Genomic DNA, 16161 nt, shown 5'->3' with positions numbered 1-16161 from the left:
TATATAGCTTGACCTTCTGGGCTGGCGCCTCACTGCACCGCCCTCCTTTATAAGCCAGCCCTTCTTCTGACTTCCCACCTCCTCCATGAAGCCACCCAGGCCTCCCCTGTCCACAGTGAGTCTCTCTCCGGAGGACTCCTATAACACCCACTTCCGGGATCTGGGAGGTTCTGCCTCGTGCTGTGAATTCTCCTTAAGTAAGTTAATCGAGAGCAAAACTGTCTTATTCCTGCCTCTTTATCCCACAACACTACGGCACACAGCACAGAACCTGGCTCACGTGGGTGCCTGATCAATCTATGCTCATGGAGGTGGCAGGTGGAAGAGTCCCTTGAGGACAAGGACACACGCCCTGACGTTTGAGGGGTGCTGATACCGTGCGACCACGAAGACCATGCCTCCGGTGGGGAGGAGAGGACAGGGACGTCCAGGGGCTGGAACAATGGCCAAGGCAAGTGCTCCTGCCTCATGAGCCCCTGCTTGAGCAAAGAAGAGACCAGGCCAGCAGCTCTGGGCAGGGACACTGGCGAGCTGGGCTATAAGCCTGGCCAGGTCAGGAATCATGCATGAGCCCCATTCACCCATATGGATCGAGTGCCTGGCACAGAGCAGGTGCTCAAGGAGCATGTGTTCCTGAGTATCTGTCAATGGAGAATGTGATGATGGCACCACAGGATGCAGACCTGAGGCCAGTGGGCACCCAACACCCTGGCAGGAAGGGAGAGGGAGGCCTCTGAGAAGCTGCAGCGGCTGTCCTGGGTTCCCTCGTGGAACTGGCAGGAGCACACTGAGCACGGGCTGTTCTTGCACTGCTGGGAGGCAGGAACCAGCACTGCTGACCCCGGCAGCTTTGTTTTGTGGCTTCAGTGTGGCCGGCAGCCAAAGGAAACACGCTCTGGCCAGGGTCCCTCCCACAGGCCTCAATCAGACCAGGAACAATCAGGCCACAGAGGAGGAGAGGACCTCCCTCCATCCCTGGTGCCCCCGTAGGCTATGTGTAGGCCTCTCCTAGGGTAACCCTCGTCCCCCCAACCCCAAACTTCTCCTCATGGGTCTCCCATGTCAAACTTAACCATTCCCTCTGGAAACTAGAATATGATGTAAATACTATTAAATATTAGAAGGAACTGAAATTTCTGCCTCACACCCTAATTCAGGTTGATCTGTGTGTATGTGTGTGTCTGTCTGTGTGTCTGTGCGTATCTGATCTCACTTTCCCATAATCTCTCTGATACCATTTTTCTCCAATCTCTCTCTCAAATTTTGTTGGCATGAGTAACGGAAACAACTGTATAGCACAGGGAGCTCTACCTAATGCACTGTGGTAACCTAAACGGGAGGGAGTCCAAAAGGGAGGGGATATCTGTATGTGTATGGCTGATTCATTTTGCTGTGCAGTGGAGGCTAACACTACACTGTAAAGCAACCATACTCCAATAAAAATTAATTTTAAAAAATGAGTAAATGGGCTTCCCTGGTGGCGCAGTGGTTGAGAGTCCCCCTGCCGATGCAGGGGACATGGGTTCGTTCCCCGGTCCGGGAAGATCCCACATGCCACGGAGCGGCTGGGCCCGTGAGTCATGGCCGCTGAGCCTGCGCGTCCGGAGCCTGTGCTCCGCAACGGGAGAGGCCACAACAGTGAGGCCCGCGTACCGCAAAAAAAAAAAAAAAAAGAGTAAAGGAAACAATGTTGTAGATAATAAATAGCCATTTTTGTATTACTTGGGCATGCTTTAGTATGACACACATTTACATTCCTCATCAGGCTTTCTGAAAGGCTGATGTTAAAGTGAACATCTGGGTAAATTAGCTCAGCTGGTTAGAACCCCAATGCAAGTGAAGCCAATCTGGGTCATGGATTTGATCACCCCAGAAGCCGATTATAATCTCTCTTTGATTGGCCACACAATACACCCACAAACCGGTCCCAACCAATTTGCAAATATCTCCAATCTATCTCTCACAAGAGGGATTAAGCCACAGTGACTACAGCCCAGCAGAAATGTATCCCCAGTGCCCAGGAACAACTCAGACTGCCTAACTGCCTCTGGGAGTGTTGTCAGTGTGTCTGCAGATAAAGATTACATTCACATTAGCTGGACTTCTTCTAGCTGGCGAAGTACCCCAGGAGTGGGCTTTGGGGCAATGTGAAACCAGCTTCAGATGACCAGTGGGCCTCAAGATTTTACTGAATTTTGTAATGAGAAGGGCAAAACTCAGTAACCTGCAGGTAGAAGGACTCAAATTCATAACCCCCAATCTGCAGGCTGGGACTCTCTATGGCAGTGCTATCCAATAAACATCTGTGCTGTCCAAAAGGGCAGCAGCTAGCCACATGTGGCTCCTGAGTGACAGAGAAATGAAATTTTTTATTTTTTATTGAATTTGATTTAGATTTAAATGTACTTAAACTTTCCTCTTGATTAATTTAAATTTAAATAACCACCATATTGGACAACAGCGATCTAGAGTACAAAAAGTAATAGTGTATCAATAGTGATAACAAAATAGTACCAACATTTAATAAGAGCTCACTGTTTTCCAGTCATTGTCCTAAGTATACTGGCACATTAAATGTGCTCCAATATCTTGCATATACACTACTATTTTCCACGTCTTTTGTGATGAAAAAATAAATTCACGTAAAATAATTGTTTGAAAATAAATAAATAATTGTTACTAACTTCACTGCATATTCTGACATCATGTAGTTTCCAAACCTATATATACTAAAAATTTAATTACCATCTGTCAGTGATTTTTTTTTTTTTTTAAGGAAACTCCATACTGTTCTCCATAGTGGCTGTATCAATTTACATTTCCACCAACAGTGCAAGAAGGTTCCCTTTTCTCCACACCCTCTCCACCATTTGTTGTTTGTAGATTTTCTGATGATGCCCATTCTAACTGGTGTGAAGTGATACCTCACTGTAGGTTTTTTTTCTTTTTTTTTTAGTTTCTGCTTTATAACAAATTTAATCAGTTATACATATACATATGTTCCCATATCCCCTCCCTTTTGCATCTCCCTCCCACCCTCCCTATCCCACCCCTCCAGGCGGTCACAAAGTACCGAGCTGATCTCCCTGTGCTATGCGGCTGCTTCCCACTAGCTATCTACCTTACGTTTGGTAGTGTATATATGTCCATGCCGCTCTTTCGCTTTGTCACAGCTTACCCTTCCCCCTCCCCATATCCTCAAGTCCATTCTCTAGTAGGTCTGTGTCTTTATTCCTGTCTTACCCCTATGTTCTTCATGACATTTTTTTTCTTAAATTCCATATATATGTGTCAGCATACAGTATTTGTCTTTCTCTTTCTGACTTACTTCACTCTGTATGACAGACTCTAGGTCCATCCACCTCATTACAAATAGCTCAATTTCGTTTCTTTTTATGGCTGAGTAATATTCCATTGTATATATGTGCCACATCTTCTTTATCCATTCATCTGATGTCAGTGATTTTTTTTAAACTTAAAAAGGGGTTGGTCCATATCCTCGAAAAGATTAGGAACCAGTGACAAAATACTAGCAGAAGGGCAGATGAAGGAAAAGAAAAAAAACTATCTTCACTTTCAAGTTTCCCCACGTCTCCCCACCCTCTTCTAGGAGAGAAGTCCCTGGAAGCAGATGTTCATTTTTCTTCCTTGTGCCCCTCGAGCAAGGGCAGAGGGAGCTGAGAGGATTAAAGAGAAACTCATTTCTGTTTCCTGCCATTGGAGTGGCACACCATCTACCCGCTCTGCCCCCGGGCCTTCCTGTGCCCACCTCAAGCCCTGGCCTGCATCCATTTCTAGAGGCTGCAGATGTGTGAGTGTGTGGGGGTACCAGGACGGGAGGGGTGTGCAGTTCTACTCACCTGAGCACATCTCCCCCTTGTAGCGGACACAGGAGAAGTCATCACACTCGCAGTACTTGCCCGTGATCTTGCCAAAGTCACTGCTATGGCAGACGCACTGGCCACAGAGACACTCGCCCCGCTGGCTGCAGATGGGCTGGCCTTCCCGGGGGCTACACTCGTCCTGCTGGGAGGGACGGTAGTCCTCTTCTGAGCACTCACACTGGGACCCCAGCCAGCCAGGCCCACAGCGGCACACCCCACACTCAAAGGTCCCATTGCCGTTGTTGCAGTGGTGGCTGTGAGGCTCAGCCTGGGCCTGGCAGGCACAGTCACAGTCGAAGGTGACCTGGACGGTGAGGCTGTCTTTGAAGCCCACAGGCTTGATGGTGAAGGACTTCTCCTTCTCCTGGGGGCAGCCACGCACCTTGGCCTCAATGCTGAAGCTCACCTGGATGGAAAGTAAGATCGCATTCAGACACAGGTGGACCCTGTTGACACTCCAGCCCTGGAGGGAAAGAAGCTGTTCCCTGCCCTGCCCAGGAATACCCAAACTGGGGGTCCTGTCCCCAAGCAAGCTGGAGTTCCTCAGCCTTCCCACCACCACGGTCTGCAAAGCCAAAGCAAGAGCCTGGGGATAGTTGTGCAGTTGGGGCATATCTGGCTGGGTGTAGACATGGTTTACAATCACGAGATCGCTTTTTTCTAAAATTCCATACGTGAAAATAAACCAGCTCAAGCAGAAAAGAACCTTTGATCTTGCAAACGCTCTGCCGTGGCCAAATAAGCTAGTGGGACTGATTACGTAATATCATCAAGATATACAAAGCACTATTTCACACCACACAGTGGCCAACCACAGGCTCAGGGTCTACTGTGCAATTTCCACAAAACATTTCATCACTTATGCAATCAAACATGTTCCAGGCCAATATTTTTTACATAGGGTATGTGCACATGTGCCTAGAAGATAGAGAGATGGATGGATGGAAACAGATATATAGACAGAGATGATGTAGATATAGCTATAGATATCCCCTCTTTTTTTCCACCCCTTTCACCAACCCCTCTCCCCTAAGGCAGAAGCAGAGAAGAACCAGCCACTAAGGAAGGAAAACTATAGACGAACTGGAGAGGCAAAATGAACATTTGCATTCTGACGTTCCAGGAGGGTGGGTATTTTGTGTGTGTATGTGTTTATTTTTTTTTTTCCTTTTAATTTTTATTGGGGTATAATTGATTTAAAATGTTGTGTTAGTTTCGAGGGTGGCTATTTTTGCCTATTCTGTTTGCTGCCAAATCTTCAGCAGCTGGAACAATGCCTGGCACAAAGTCGGTGGTCAATGAATATTTATAGATGACACTGCCGTTTTACCTTGTGAAGCAAAGAAAGGCATTACCTTAGGGGAGGCTGGAGACCCGTTAGGGGCTGAAGGTGGAAATATTTTCATTTGCAATCAACTGTGCATAAACAGAGGTAACCTAAATGCAAGTTTTAAAAAATCCTGATGGTGAAGTTACTTAACGGATAGAGAAGGTTTAGGCAACAGAAGCCTCAGAGGAAAAGGCTGGCAGCTCCATTACACCTCACTTGTAAGGACATTCAGAAAGAAGGTACAAAGTCGGCCGCGGGCTCCGCCCGTCGCGCCGGGGGAGGCACTCTCGGACGGCCCACGGAGGTGCAGCTGACCTACACGTCCTCCTTGCCGACACTATGCTCCAGTTCCTGCTTGGATTTACTCTTGGCAACGTGGTGGGAATGTATCTGGCTCAGAACTATGACATACCAAACCTGGCTAAAAAACTTGAAGAAATTAAAAAGGACGTGGATGCCAAGAAGAAACCCCCTAGTTCATGAGGCTGACTCCAGCATTGCCTCCTGGATAAACTGATTCTGCTGTTCTTGAGGGCCTCCTTTACCATCTGAACCAAAAGCTTTTGTTTTCATCTCCAGCCTCAGCAATTTTCTTCTTTGCTAGACCCTGCATTGCCTTACAGCACAAATGGGGCCACAAGTTAAGAACAGCCCTTACTTTTCCAACATCCTCGCTTCTTCCCTTCCTCCTTCCAGCCACTTGGGAGGTCCTGAGAATGGAATTATGGTGCTAGATTAGTAAACATGGCCTTTAATTAGTAGTCTCTCCCTTATTCTTTGGGATTTCTACTACCGTTTTCAAAAGAAAAATTGATGAGTTTTGTATAGCTGATGAGATATAAATTATGCTGATTTCACAGTCTAGCAATTATACTGGGTGTTTAAACCTTTGGTACTAAATTATGTTGTTTCAAAGTGGTAATTAAAATGAAAATCTAGGAGCCAGTATCTGGTGAGTTATCCACTAATTTTATGTTGTTGTCAGGATGCTCCATAGTTGCTAATTTAACCAATAAATCAATTTGCTATTCATTAAAAAAAAAAAAAAAAAAAAAAAAGAAAGAAGGTACAGGGAAGGAAGGGGTGGGTGCCCACAGACGCTCTGGGGCAGAGGCTAAGGTCAGAGCTGCAGCCTCAGCCCCTGCCCAGCCCACCTCACCGTGTCTCCAATCTTGAGTCCGACACAAGACTTAAGGCCTGGGATGACCTCGTTGTTGAGACAGGTGGCGTTGAAGGATAAGGACAACTCCTCAGGGAGGTCACGCACTTCCAGCTCTACTTTAGAGCGGATTTTCTGAGCAGAAAAAGGGCAAGAGAAGATAAGAAAATGGGCTGAGAGGAAATCAGTAGGAGCCAGTTACATCCCAAGCAAAACCTCCCAGATGGTCCTGGACTCACCTGCAGTGCCAGATGCTGAGGTCCACCTGCAAGCTGCCAGAGCATCCCTAGGAGCCTGTTTCCTGCTATATTTCCAGCCCAAGACCTGCTCTCTCTCTTTCTCCACTTGCTTCTAGGTGAGTCTGGGTAAAATCTAAACCAGCTACGCCCTCCTGCAGGCCTCACGGATGTGCAAGAAGGGAGTGCTAATACTGGTCACCTTGGCTAGTAGCACTTTCTACCTGATTTTTCATCAACCTCACATTCCCCATGGTTCAGCTCCCTCTTTGCTCTATTGTTGGGGCCCAGATCTCCATCACTCTGCCCCCGCCCCCCTCAATTTCAGGGCCCTGCTCTTCCTCATCACCATCCCCACCCTCTCTTTCTCTTCCATCTTTTCTAAGCTCTTCCCCCATTGTTCCTAAGCCTCCTTAGCCTTCCTTTCTGAGCCGTTTCTGTCTCAGAAGGCTGCCGTCCTCCCAGCACTGGCTATCACTTCCTGGCCTCTGGAAGAATAAGAGGAAGGCAGTGAAAGCTGCATGGTGGATGTGCAGCCAGGACTCCCAAATCTGAGCGCTCCTGGGTAATGCCAAGTGAAGTGGACTCTTAGCAGGCCCATTCCCAGTGTAAGACACTTACCCCGTAAGCATCAACAATGAGCTGGAGGACATTGCTGGAATCAGTAGACAGAACCCCCACTGTGGTCCCTGGGATGAGCTCACTATAGTTCTAGAAAGGAAGACAAAGATGTCCGGGGATGACTGATGAAGCTGGTGGTCTCCAAAAGCCCTCCTCAAATCAGATTGAGGGTCTTGAAATGAAACTTGAGGGAAGGATGGGATATTTTACTTGTCACTGCCAGGAATATATGTAGCAGTTTTTCAGCACTGAGCAAAATTATAGACAACCTCTCACACCCCTCTCCCCACTGAATTACTCTCCTCCACCACTGCAAACATCAACACCCCTATCCTGCTAGGTTCAAAGTTGGAGGAGAGAGACCGTCGAGAGGAATCATGAGCTCCTGGGTCTTTCCCAGTTAGGGACCATGGCCAGAGCTGGTGTGGGCTGGTTCCCTGAGACAAGTCCACCCATCACAGGCCCCACTCCCACTCCAGGAAGCCCCAAAGGCATAGTCACCTGGTAGAGATTCACTACATTTTCAGTCACTGCAAAGATCAAATTGATGTTTTTCTGGGACAGCTTCTCGGTCATCAGCCCCAGAGAGGGATAATCCTATGAAAAGAGGGGATGTGGAGGTTAGTTAAGAAGTCTATTCACATACATCCATGGATTCTAAGCCTTAGGACTTGGGTGATTTGGGCCATGGCTCTGACAGTGGTGGGACTTAGACCTTTTCACCCCATGACAATGTGAGGCAAACACAAACCCAGTTGTGAGTTCTAAGGATAGATAAAGAGGTACAGGCTGGTAGTGCCAAAACTAAGCACCTCTGTCTTCCTACTCAAATTCAGTGTATTCGTACCAAGGAGCAGCTTCCCTGGGTCAGGTACTGCCAGACCTCGTTGTTTTGAAGCTTCCTCCCATTTTGCAGCTACTGACAAATGCCTTGGGTTGTTGCTTGCAATCCTTCACCATGTGGTCTCAACCTTCCTTTCCAATCATTCACCTCTCTCCCCCTTCTACTTACCACTGAGCTGGCCCACTGTCTTTCTCCCATCTCGAGTGGCCTTCTTTTTGGTAATCCTCCTCCTTCCTTAAGATCCAGCTCAGGTCCCACCTTCTCCAGGAGGCCTTCCCTGATCATCCCAGTTCATGATGAGCTTTCCTCTTTTGAATACCTAAAATCCTCATCAACTATTCTATCCAGTTAGCAGTAATCATGCATCTTCTGTTATTGGTACCACATCTCCTCGGACTAAACCAAAATCTCCCTAAGGGTGGGACCTTCTATAGTCTTGTTATCTCCCTTGGCCCCTGGTAAGGCCCTGCATAGACTAGGTGTCAATCGTTACAGACTCGCCCATTGCCTGGTAGTGCTCAACCTGTATATGGCTGACACCAAAGAATTCAAGCCAAAATGGGGGTGCTGGTAAATTATGAACATGTCCCTGGAATCCTAGACCTTTCAGGGAGCTCATGAGATCATGCAACTCAGGTTCCTTTTCACAGATGTACCTTTAAGCCACCTAGATGAGGTAGTTGCTATATTGTGTTTAAGAAATGAAGAGTTCACACCTCCCTCTAGATACTCAGAGTATCAGCATCCTGCAGGGCTCTACGTTTTCTTTATGGCTTACTGCAATTTCTCCTGTTTCAATGTAAACTCCTCTCCTCTTATTTAACCTTCTATGGTTAAATAAAAACAACTTATACAGAAAACAACTTATAAGAAGTCTTCTCATACAGAGCAGTGATTACCAGAGGGGAAGGGGTTGTGGGGAGGGAGAAATAGGTAAAGGGGACCAACTGTATGGTGACAAATGGAAACTAACTTTTTGGTGGTGAGCATGCTGTAGCATACACCAAAGTAGCAATATAATGTTGTACCCATGAGACTTACATAATGTTATAAACCAATGTTACCTCAATAAAAAATAAATTAAAAAAAAAAGTCTTCTCATGTATCAGCTAAACCATCCTTTAGCCTTCTTTTATTCCAGCTAAATGACTCTGAGCCCTTTAACGTTTCCTCACAGGACTGGCTTTCTATGCTTTTGATGATCTTTGTCTCTTTTTCCTCTGTCTTCTTCCAATAACCACAAGTGAGCATGATATTCCAAGAAGGGGCTAATCCATGCACAGTGGACAGGATGGCCTGCTCTCCAGCTGGACCTGCAAAAGTCCTCTGGGTCCATTCTGGATGCCATGACGATGCTGCTGGTGCTGGAGGCAGTGGTAACACCGACCACAGTCAGGACCATCTCTAATGGCTGTACGGGTGGTACCCTGGATGAGGGTGTCCAGTAGGTGGGAAAGGTGAGGGCGAGCTGAAAAGAGCCCTGAGCCTTGCCCAGAGGAAGGGCTGCCATTTTCATATTCACACAAAGACTCTGCCTGGGTTAGGGCAGTCCTGGCCAGAGTGAATAGGAACCATAGGTGGTACCGAGAATCTCACCATGGTAGTGGAGGCAGCATAATGGTTGTCACTGCCCACATGACACTGCCCATCATTGGGCTGGACAATGCCAGCCAGCCTTCCATCCAGCGCTATATGGGTCTTGGCATCAGTGGTAAACACCAGCAAGTGGGAGGCATCATTCCTCCAGCCAATCTTCTCCTGTTAAAAAAAAAAAAAAAAAAAAAGGCAAAAGAGAGACAGCGACTTTAGCCATGTCACTGGTACAAAATAAAGACCCAAGAAGCTCCCCATCTGAAGGGCTAGACAAGTTGTCTTGGAGAAGGGCCTCAGTCAAGTCCTTGGAACATAAGCTAGAGTTTTCCAACTCAGGGGTTTCTGTTCTCTTAGGAAAACAGTCTCAGGGCTCATTAGTTCAAGCAGCTGAAAGACACTTACTTCAACTCCAAATAGAACTTCTTCAATGATAATCACATGGCCCATCTAGAAACCCATCTGCATCTGCAGAGCTGGGTTGGGCTAGAAGAAATCCGATCTGGACATCTGCCCACTTTGCTGAGGTTAAGTGAACCCAGCCTTGACTCTGATACACGTCCAGAGAAGATCCTCTCCCCAGAAAACGTCTGGGACCACTGAGGTTCAAAAACGTATCAGCTCATGGGCCTCCCTGGTGGCGCAGTGGTTGAGAGTCCGCCTGCCGATGCAGCGGACGTGGGTTCGTGCCCCAGTCCAGGAAGATTCCACATGCCGCGGAGCGGCTGGGCCCGTGAGCCATGGCCGCTGAGCCTGCGCGTCCGGAGCCTGTGCTCCACAACGGGAGAGGCCACAGCAGTGAGAGGCCCGCGTACCGCAAAAAAAAAAAAAAAAAAAGTATCAGCTCTGGCCAGGGAGCGGATACAAGCAGAGGCTGCTGATCAGGAGCAACTTGTTGCTCAAATTGTACAAAGCTCTGTTTAGTTCCTGTCTCGTATTTCACATAGAAATCCCCACAGTTGAGCCACTTCCTTCCCCGTTTTAATCTGCACCACCCACACCTGGCACTCCATGCCCTCCAAACTCACATCACAGACGGTAGCCTGCATGATGGCGTCAAAGCCACCCTCTGGGGCATCTCGGTTTCGTGACACACTCTGCTTCTTCACCTCCTCATTAAAACGGGTCACCTGGTCCGTTAGCGTCAGCACATGTTTGTAGCCAAACATGGGCAAACAGGTGGTCTTCATACTGGGGAGGGAAGGAATGATTTAAGCAGACATCTGATGGAAAAGGCTGCATGGGGAGTGGGAGGGAAAAGAGGGGGACAGATATAGACAGTGGAATGCCCAGGCGAGTTCTATACAACTACCATTACCCAGACAGTTTAAGACTCCAAACCCTTCAAATTACCTAGGCATCACATTGACCTAATCTCCAGCTAGATCAGAGGATAAGGGAGTGAACTGTGGAACCAGACTCCCTGGGTTCAAATCCCAGCTCCTTGACTTACTAGTCATGGAACCCTAGGCAAGCTTCTCTACACCTAACCTATAAAGAAGTGGGGACATGATAACACATATCTCATAAGAGTTGTGAGGCTTAAATGAGTTAATAGATGTAAAGCTTTGAGATCACAGTGAGGCTCTAGTTGTTGTTGCTATCACTTTATACTTCACACTTCTCTAAAGTAACATTAACACAACAACAAAGCAAAAGTTCATCAATAACAATGTCCCTGAACTATCAATAAATTGATAGACCTGTGCCGAACAGGAGATTTCTGTCCCCAGCCCAATGGTTTGTTTAATTGATGGCTGACACAATTTCTGGGGAACCTTACAATCCAGACAGAAGGTTAAAAAGGCACATCATATAACTCTCGAATCTAAAAAGTAAATTCATACCTTGTCAGGCTCGGTGACCATCACTTTAAATTATAATCCATGGATTTGCATAGTCTCCAACAAATAAATAAGCCATTCAGTCGTAAGTCAAACTCTCAACAGAGGGACACATCAACTTATGCTATTAGAGGGCTCAACAAATATCATTTCCACTCTTTCCTATTCCTCTAGGACTTAATTCCTTGCATTTTAACCCTGCAGGACTCATAGTCTGGATAACGAGGACAATGATGACAATAGCAATGGAATCAATCATTCTGAAATCATAACTCCTCTAACTACTTATACTATTTATTCGTGGCCTAGACCAAGAAGCTGATGGATTTCCTTTCTAGGTCTCCAAACAGCCTTGGACTCTATTAATACAACACTCCAGATCAATGGGTTGGCCCACTTGCCAGCCAGGGAGACCATGGTAGAGAGGAGATATGATTTGGCCAGAAGGCAGCCAACAAAGCTACCCTAGACTAGAAAGAGGAAGCAGGACTTGGATTTGTCTGGGGCAATGGGGAGAGATGCTGCCCTGGCTTCTAGAAGAGAGACTTACTCATAGCAGGGGTTTTTGAGGGCCTCTGGTGGGGAGATGTACATGTATGGTGAAACGGGCTTGTCCACAAAGGCCCCGAAGCCAATCCGCAGGTTACTGGTGAGCTTACGCATCTGGGAGGCCAGCTTGGTACCCAGGTTCTGGATGCTCCACAGATCATCCTTCATGGAATAAGACAGGTCCATTAAGTAGTAGATGTCCACAGGGTAATCCTCCACCTGCCGAACTTGGACGGAGAAGTTCTTCGAATCATCTGCAAGGCAGAAGGACGTTAATTCTTCTCCTCTTCTCCCTCTAAGACTTAAGTAGATCTGGACACAGCTGGGATGAAGTACCTTTTTTTTTTTTTTTTTTTGCTGCACCACTTGTCTTGTGAGATCTTAGTTCCCCGACCAGGGATTGAACCCGGGACCTGGCAGTGAAAGCACCAAGCCTTAACCACTGGCCCTCCAGGGAATTTCCTGAAGTAACTTTTTAATCAAACCAAACTTGAAAGCCCTGGTCCCTTTTCCTCTCCCCTTGCAATTCTATTCCTCTTCCAATCTCTTGACCCTCCTATTTTTAACCTCTTCTTTTCCATTCTAAAAGTCTCCACCCTCTCTAAATCCTCATCTGTCTAGTCCTCTGGGTCCCAAGGGTCTACCACCCTGAATCACAGAAGTGTTGGCAGTTATTACACTTCAGACTCTGTAAAAGGTAGGAACTATGTCCCACCCTTCTCTGAATCCCATAGTTACCAATATACGCCTTGCACGTAGAAGGTACTTTCTTAAATTCTTGACTTAATTGAAAAGTCAAAATGAGTCCTTCAGAAAAGCCTGTCTCTGGACTTCCCTGGTGGCACAGTGGTTAAAAATCTACCTGTCTGGGAGGCGGCCGCAGAGCACAGGGAGATCGGCTCGGTGCTTTGTGACCGCCTGGAGGGGTGGGATGGGGAGGGTGGGAGGGAGAGAGATGCATGAGGGAAGGGATGTGGGAACAGATGTATATGTATGACTGATTCACTTTGTTATAAAGCAGAAACTAATAAAAAAAAAATCCACCTGTCAATGCAGGGGACATGGATTCAATCCCTGGTCCGGGCAGATCCCACATGCCACGGAGCAACTAACCCCGTGAGCCACAACTACTGAGCCTGTGCTCTAGATCTGGCAAGCCACAACTACTGAGCCCACGTGCCACAACTACTGAAGCCCACATGCCGAGAGCCCATGCTCTGCAACAAGAAAAGCCACCGCAATGAGAAGCCTGCACGCTGCAACAAAGAGTAGCCCCCGCTCACCGCAACTAGAGAAAGCCTGCACACAGCACAAAGACCCAATGGAGCCAAAAAAAAAATTTTTTTTTAAAAGCCTGTCTCAAAAAAAAAAAAAAAATCCTGTCTCTTAGCCTAATCCTTCCTCCCTCTGAAGGTCTCCTGCCTCTGTTTTCTCTGCCCCCATGCATGCCCTGCCCCAATCTTACATGGAGAACGAGCTTACAAGTTGCTTTCTCATCTTAGACTCACTTGAGCCTCAATAAAAAGCTGTATGCTGGGTAAAACAGGCATTGGGGAAAAGAAGAAACAAACATATTTTGTGTACCTACTGAGTTAGAAGGGTTAAGTAACTTGCCCAAAGTCAAACAGCTAATATATGGAAGAGTCAAGATTCAAACTCAGATCTTCTGACTTCAAGTCCCCAAACCTTCCACTTTCTTCCATTCTCCTGCCCACACTTCCCTCCACATCCTTCTCTTCCCACCCCAATTCCACGGTGAGCTACTTCTGCAGGATCCCTACCTGGCCGTAGCCGGAGTGCAATCCTCTGGGGACTGACTTGAGTGATCTGGGAGCTGTCTCCAGAGCCCTTGTCACTGAGGGGCCTGGCCTCCAGGATTCTGGCCTCGCTGATGGGGAACTCGATGGACTCCAGGGCGCAGTCATCCTTCAGCAGATTCTCCTTCAGGTTACAGCGGGGCGAGCCCGGAGGCAGAGCCTGTAAGACGAGAGGAAGCCCTGTGATCAGAGCTACGGTGGTTCTCTGCTTCCTGCAGGCTCTGCCACATCCCAGCAGCCTAGAGCTTACCCAGCACTTTGGAGCTAAACCAACATAAATGAACTTGTGTGGTCCTTCCTAAGATAGCCCCTAGGCCTGTTGTACAGAAGGGGGAGACTGAGGCATCAGAAAGGTTGGGTGAGTGCCTGTTCTTGGATGGGTAGGTAGGAAGAGGAACAGTACAATAAGAGGCCTGTTGGACCAGTGTTTTTCAAACTGTAAAGCGCAACCCACCTGTGGGTCTCAAAAATCAATGTAGTAGGTCTCAACCACCAATTTATTAAAATGCAACATAATAGAATAGAAAGTATCAAAGTATGTAAGTTGTAAAAGTAAATATTGTTTTGGGAAAGGTTTATTTATTTATTTTTTAAGTTTTTAAGTTTCAATCTTTTTTAAGCTTCTTTTTTTTAATATTTAGTTTTTATTTATTTTATTCATTTATTTTGGCTGCGTCAGGTCTTAGTTGCGGCACAAGGGATCTTCAATGTGGCAGGCGGGCTTCTTAGTTGTAACATGTGGGATCTAGTTCCCCCACCATGGATCAAACCCCGGGCCCCCTGCGTTGGGAGCGTGGAGTCTTACCCACTGGACCACCAAGGAAGTCCCGGGAAAGGTTTATATGTTGGGGAGTAGGGTATAGTATGTATAATAAATAATGATACACAATGTACGTCTTTCTGTAGGTCAGGGTCAAAACAGTTTGGAAGGCACTGTGGTAAAACACTGGCTGGGGTGTGAGATCCACGAGGGCAGGGACTATGTGTGTCTCATTTCCCCTCTATTCCCAGCACACAATGTGAGACTGACGACTAAGTGATGGGGGGAGGATATGGGGAAGCAGCAGAGAGCAGGGGCTAAGAGCACAGGTTGGCTGAGACTATATCTCAGCATTGCCTCTTACTAGCTGGTTACTAGGGTGAGTCACCTAAAGTCTCCAGGCTTCGTTTCCTCATCTATAACACGAAAATAATAATAGCCCCAGCTTCACAGGGATGTTCTGCAAGACCATATAAGACAGTGAGTGTAAAACACATAGCACGGTGCCTGCCATAGGGTAAGGGCTCAATAAATCTTAGCTATTATTGTAAGATGTTCTATAAATAGTTCCTGGATAAATTAATTTTGAATAAACTTCACAAGCTTAGGCAAATCCCATGATGTCCAGCCACTGACCAGAGCCTGTCCTATCACTTTCAGCTTCCTCCCTCACCCTGGCCAAATGGCAGACTGAGTGCCCTTCCAAACACCCCGGTGTGTATCCCACAGCCCTCTGGGGTTCAGTGTGTGTTTCCACCTGAGTATCGAACGGGGGACATGCTGCATCAGAATGAACACTAGAAATCAGGAAATGGGTTCAATCCTAGGTCTGCCACTAACCAGCCTGTGACCTCAGATAAGTCATTTCACTCCACTGAACCTCAGTTTCCTCACCTGTTCACCCCTGTTAAAGGGGTTAGATGACATGGTGTTTTCAGTCCCTTCCTGCTCTGACATTCAGCAAACTTAGCCAGCACCGTGTGGGCACAAGCCCATAAGGGCTTCTTGCCAGGCTGGGGGAACTGCCTGGAAAGCTAGAAAACTCCTCCTTGGACCTATTTCGAAATATCTAGGCCTTCAACCCCACAATCCCCCGCATCCTTACCCACCCCCTCTCACAACCACTTCCAGAAGTCAGCTGAATAACCCATACCAACATCCCAAAACAACTAGTGTTAACATGTATGGAGTACTCACTGCATGTCAGGTACCAAAAGAAGCACTTTACATGGATTACTGCAGTCCTCCTGATTACAGTCCTGTAATGCTGGAATTATTATTATTTTACAAATTGCAAACCTGAGGCTTGGAGGTTTCACAAATGAGGAACCCAATCTTACAAGTAAGAAATCGAAGGTTTGGAGAAATTAAGTATTTTGCCCAAAGCTACAGAGCTAAGAAGTTGCAGAAGTGAGATGCTCAGTGGATTGTCTGACTGTAATTATCCTCATAAAACGGTAAGTTGTATTGCATTCTGTGTAGAGTGGGAATCAAGGCAGAGAAGCAGGAATGTAGAAGAAACAGTCC

At 47.0% G+C, this 16161-nt stretch overlaps 2 protein-coding genes across 2 annotated transcripts in view; one reads left to right on the top strand and one right to left on the bottom strand.

The window, feature by feature from the left end:
- The window catches only part of ITGB3 (integrin subunit beta 3), a gene marked incomplete at its 3' end in the record, with an annotated part of 49711 nt that overhangs the window by 12292 nt on the left and 21258 nt on the right, over positions 1-16161 (bottom strand). Inside the window, exons 3-10 of the mRNA XM_079726143.1 lie at positions 13839-14034; positions 12059-12311; positions 10693-10855; positions 9671-9832; positions 7732-7827; positions 7231-7320; positions 6374-6508; positions 3861-4290 (exon numbers count right to left, since the gene is read on the bottom strand). Of these exons, the coding sequence (XP_079582269.1) occupies positions 3861-4290; positions 6374-6508; positions 7231-7320; positions 7732-7827; positions 9671-9832; positions 10693-10855; positions 12059-12311; positions 13839-14034 (1525 nt within the window). The remainder of the gene's footprint in view (positions 1-3860; positions 4291-6373; positions 6509-7230; positions 7321-7731; positions 7828-9670; positions 9833-10692; positions 10856-12058; positions 12312-13838; positions 14035-16161) is intronic.
- STMP1 (short transmembrane mitochondrial protein 1) lies at positions 5520-6160 on the top strand. Its single transcript, XM_079726223.1, has one exon. The coding sequence runs from the start codon at positions 5554-5556 to the stop codon at positions 5695-5697; it is 144 nt and encodes a 47-aa protein (XP_079582349.1). The 5' UTR covers positions 5520-5553; the 3' UTR covers positions 5698-6160.

This window comes from Hyperoodon ampullatus (assembly GCF_949752795.1).
Source record: "Hyperoodon ampullatus genome assembly, chromosome: 19".
NCBI classification, from domain to species: domain Eukaryota; kingdom Metazoa; phylum Chordata; class Mammalia; order Artiodactyla; family Ziphiidae; genus Hyperoodon; species Hyperoodon ampullatus.
The sequence above is the reverse complement of the archived record's forward strand: the minus strand, read 5'-3'. Positions and strand labels throughout refer to the sequence as shown.